At 44.1% G+C, this 5,167-nt stretch overlaps 1 protein-coding gene across 1 annotated transcript in view; it reads right to left on the bottom strand.

The window, feature by feature from the left end:
• Positions 1-1,345, bottom strand: part of LOC104544601 (low-density lipoprotein receptor-related protein 2-like) — a gene marked incomplete at its 3' end in the record, with an annotated part of 68,642 nt that extends 67,297 nt beyond the window's left edge. The window contains exon 1 of the mRNA XM_010189520.1: positions 1,259-1,345. Coding sequence (XP_010187822.1) covers positions 1,259-1,334 — 76 coding nt within the window. The remainder of the gene's footprint in view (positions 1-1,258) is intronic.
• Positions 1,346-5,167: the final 3,822 nt, after the last annotated feature.

Here is a 5,167-nt window from a genome sequence, read left to right as displayed (position 1 = left end):
TTCCCTGCTCCGTGTAAGTGGGAGCTGCTAGCAGCAGTTGCTGTATAATTACTTACTTGATTCTGTCTAAGGAGCTTAAACTAAGAGTTGAGCAAAGAAAGCAGATTAACAATTTGAACGCACACGTAATACACACACACACACACCCAGCGAGACTGCCGGGTCAATACACGGGGCCAAAGAAAGGCACTGCAGCCACTCCTGCTCCATCAAGACAGGCTAAATTTTCACTGCAGGGCAATTAAACTGTGCGAAGAGCGGGAAACAGGAAGGGACGGGAGGCAGTCCCAGGCTGGGGAGAGGACTGGAGACAGGGCTGCTCCATCCCCAGCAGCCAGATTAGCACCGGAGGAGCGGCACTCAGCCTGCTCGGCCATCACATGCTCCCCGCTGTCGCCTAGCAACAGCAAAGCCCAGAGAAAAAGTTCTGCCTCTCTCAACTTCAAATCTGCGTCTGAGACCGACTGAGGGGAGCTTATTGTGCTCCAGACTAAGCATCTGTTTCTTTCTTACAGCCTTCTGTAAATGGCTGCGTGTACCACACGTATGCAAGCCTGTCCACTGGCACAACCCGCATACGTGCAAGTGCCCCAGCCTGTGCACTCCTCATCAAAAACAACTCTAGGTACAATTTTAGTGGTCACCAAACCTGCTCTTGGAATGCAGGTGAACTCTGCTCTGAAAAACCACCCACACTTCAGGAGCAAGAGAGGCACAAAGATCACACGGGAAAAATGCAAAAGCTCTAGGGTGATTTTTTATTATGATTATTTTTACCTTACCCACAGCCAGTAAGCACTACTCACTACAGGAGAAGTTGCCCCTTGCATCTCTGTAAAACTGTGAGTTCAGATCGTGGAGTTGCAAAGTCTGAGCTGTCCCTTCAAATTTAGCAACATTTGTGTGTTGCTGTCTTGTACAACTACAAAAGAAGTTTGTACAAACTAGAAATCAATCAGAAAAAAAAATCATTCTGGGATAATTTAAAAGCAAGCTGAAGTGAAGCTAAAAAGCCAGCGGTGTTTGCAGTGTTTTTAAGGCGCTACTTCCTTTTCCACAACAGAAATCAACTCCATCAAATGACTCCTGGAAAGAGCGAACTGTCTCCCCTAGCTATTAGAAAGAACTCCTTCAGTTGGCTCCCGTTAACCCTCTACTTTCAGGCATTTTGTCCTATTTCTCATAGAAGTCTCCCGGACAGGGATGTGCTCCTTGCAGTGCAAGTCCCATTCCGGAGAGGCTGGAGCATAGTGCTTACCTTGGCAACTGCCCTGCATTACGCATGCAGTGAATAATATGAGCAGTTTGAAAGCAGTTGCTGCTCTTCCATCCATCCCATGGCGAGGTCCCATCTGGGCTGGGATGCTCCAGCTTCCTCAGAAGCTGGCTCCTCGACTCCGGGGTGCTGATCTGCACAGCAGCAGCACAAGGAGCCTGGTGTCTTTTTCTTATCCTGCTAGTTGCAGAAGAAAGGCGTGTTCGCCTGTTGAGACATCGCGTTTTCTATAAACTCCCACCCTCCAGACATTGCATAAAGCTCTTTATACCCAGCGGCCCCGGAACTAGCATGAGGGAACCAGGCACTGCTCCAGGCCCTGCAGCCACAGGCTGCCTCTGCCCCTCCTTCCACACTTTGCAGGATAGGCAAGATGCTTCCAAGTCCCTGCACTTTGCTTTATATCAGAGACCTTTGCTGCTACACCGCATATTTTGGGTAGATCGGGGGAATTTCAGATTGCAAGTGAAATATGTACCAGGTTTTAGCATCCCAAAGGCACACTCCAGACAAGAAAAGTATTTTTGACAACTTTGAAAAACATCACACCACCTACTTACCAATGCGGGGGATAAAGCTTAGAAATTATTATTATTATTATTATTATTGTTGTTGTTATTATTGTTATTATTATTGTTATTATTGTTGTTATATTATATTCGCATAAATACTGCAAAAGGAAAACTGCAGGGATGAAACTTCTGTGCTTTCTTAGCAGATAAAATCAGTTTGGTAAAGTGCTTTGGCTGTGAATGCTTAAGATACAGCTTGAGACACCTTGCTCTGGTTCTAACTCTCCAACAGCGTGTGCAGCACATATGAAATGTCTGCTGTGTTTAACTGCTGCCATTTCAGGAATCATATACCTACTCACAAGGGTAGAAGAGTGCTCAGTAGAAAGGGGAAAAGATAAAGATACCCTAATACTTCAGGCTGCAGTGCATTCTTGGGAAAAGGACAAACATTTTGGAGGATCACAAGCATCATACATAAACTGTGTGAAATTAAATCATTTAGTCTTCCATGTAGAAAATTTAGTTATGCCAAGCTGTTCCTTTCTCTGTATGTCTGCACACATACACATGCATGTGAACAATGACTACTGTGCATACATAGTATGGGAGAAAGATGGGTCCGTTTGTCTTGTGGGAAGCTTTGCCAGATTAATTTTAACGACACCACCTTTATGAACTCCATCTATTGTTTACGCTACCTTAATGCCAATGGGTGTTTGCTGATGCTGCAACAGAACTTAAGCAATATTTAAAGCATTAACTCTTCTTCTTTTTGCCATGGACTGCAACTTCAGTTAAGGGATAGAGGTGCCTGCATTATTCTTGCAAAAGTTGCAGAGGAACACGTTGTTGCTTATCAGCAGATTGTGATTTTTCTCCAGGTCCTGTAGGACGCTAATCCTTCTAAACCTTTCCGTAAAGGTTTTCTATCTATCGGGATAGAAAGGGGGCGCGGGGGCGGGAAGGGGGAGAAGATATGGAGCATAGGCTTTTGCACGGTTGTGATTTATGCAGGTTCAGGGCTGTTTGGTGTAGTGGTACGACACAGCACCGGGGTCAAGCCACAAGAAACACTGGGGGCAGATCAGAATATTCAATTAGCTTCCTGGCACCTCTGAATCACAAAGAGAGGATAAGATCTCTCCATCACAAGATCCAGAGCTGCCGGGGGAGGGGGGGGACCTGCCCTCTTCAAATCTCTCTCCTCCCTCCTACCCTCTCTCCTTTCACTGTAGGAGAACAGTGCTTGAAACATTCCTTTCTGCACGGAAGGACTTTTCCTATTGTTGTTTTCTTTGTGTTTCAGTGTTGCCAACTTACTGGAATTCTTGTCGTGGTTTCACAGCAAGGCTCAGGCTGACCAAACGGAACCAGCTGCGTTTGTGTATGGGGCCGCCGCTGCTTTAATCCCCCAACAACGCCGATGGGGAGGGAAGGAAGGGATCCTCAGAGGGGAGCAAGCAGATCCGCTCTGTACAGATGGGTGCCTGAAAAGCCAAGACAGATTGACCGTACTTAATTAGAAAGGGAATTGTTTAAAACAGTTCACACCCCTGCAACACGCAGACAGGGCAAACAGCACTTGGGAGCTGCAACCCCGGACTGGGAGCTAGGTGCACTCTTCTGTGACTGTTTGTTTGGGGCGACCTGCATACAGGCTTAGGGAGGCACCTACCTGTGTTTCACTCTCACACAGCCAGCAGCCAGAAGATGTGCTGTCTTTCTGCTTTGTTCACCACCACCATTTCTACACATCTGTACTTACCAGAGGGGCAAGAGGGATTCTCAAACAAGAATGGTGGAGATGCAGCTGATAGTGAGGGGATGCCCCATGCCGGGACAGTGGGTCAGCCTTCCCTACCCATTATTCTGAGCATTCAGAAGACAAAATTTGCATTCAGAGACAAACAAACTGATCAGCCCAGATGCTTCACTGCTGAAGAATGATAGTCGCTAGGAAGCCAGCATAGGACAATACTGTTCTTCATTTACTTAATCTAAATTTTTTTTTCTCACTTTACTGTGGCACCTCATCATCCAACCAATGGGACCCCATCCAGCTGGACACCATCAAATGGGACTTCAGTGAAACTAGAGCTGCAAGATCCGATTCAAACACCTCAAGGCTTTCCCACAACTACATCCAGAGTTGTCCATGCCGGTGCAATACATCTCTCCCTCTCAGCTTCCTATTGACTAAAATGTCAGCTGATCATTTTTCTGACTGATCTAGGGATTTTTAATTGGTTATTTCAGGTTTGAGAAGATGCATATTACATGTGTTAGAAGGTTAGAGAGAGAGATCACAGGCAATACAGTTGTTCACTGAACTCTGCTTTTAATTCAAAATACAGCTTGAGATGTGTTTGCTTGCCTGGTTTTTGCTGTAAGCAAGCAATGAGAAAAGCTGTTAAAGGTGTAATTTAGAATGAACAACCATGTTGCTTACACATTAAATATGTGTGCTAAGCATGGAAGTTAAAAATTAAAAGGCCTGCTTTTTGACCAGGGTTCAGTTCTAATTTAGTGTCTAAACTCATTCAATTCTTAACAGACAGACAGAAACACCAGGGTTGATGTATTACCAGATAAAGACACAAAGCTGATGGCTAATTAGATATATATATTTTTATATATATCTATATTTTCTTTCCCACTAAAAGAAACAGTGGGTCAGATCTGCACCTGTAAATTTGTCTCTTCTGAACTTGTCAGGGCTATGACAGTTTACAGAGGCTGAGGATCTGCCCAGTGCATTATCCATTAAAGCTGTAATTGCCACTGGCATTCAGTAATCTTGTGGTCAATCTGTCCTTGGATAAACCCAGGTTTTCCACGTAGAAAACATTTTACATTACAAGCTGTGTTTCCAATTTCACATTTAAAGTTTCATCATTAAATCCTATGCCTTTATCATGATAAAATTTTTCTTATTTTTGTTTCATCATTACTAAAGCAAAGCTATCTGTAGCCATGCTTGTTTTGTGAGAGAACGCTGATAATGACAAATCATAGAAAAACTGTCTCTCTGCATGGGTAATAATTTAAGTATCCAACAGCTGCAGTTCATTCTTCAGATTTCATCCATATTTGCTGTTCTACAATTTAAAGTGTCCCATTTATTTAACTTAACCTGTTTTACAGCAAGCAACAATATTTCTCTGTGTGTGTGTGTTACAGGTTTCCCTTCTTAACAGCCTACTAATGGCAGGAGGGTCTCTTTCAAGGTACTACTCTTGAGCCATTTCCTTCACTTAAGGCCCAATTCAATCCACATCAAAGCCAACAGATTTCAGAGAGAGCAGGTTTAGTTGTTTTCACGGGGTCCACAGTAGCAATGTGTATTTGGACTTCATCACATAATCTTTCCAAGTAC

This window comes from Mesitornis unicolor, unplaced genomic scaffold (genome assembly GCF_000695765.1).
Source record: "Mesitornis unicolor isolate BGI_N332 unplaced genomic scaffold, ASM69576v1 scaffold4758, whole genome shotgun sequence".
NCBI classification, from domain to species: Eukaryota; Metazoa; Chordata; class Aves; order Mesitornithiformes; family Mesitornithidae; genus Mesitornis; species Mesitornis unicolor.
Note: the sequence above shows the minus strand (reverse complement) of the source record. Positions and strands in the feature narration are given on the sequence as shown.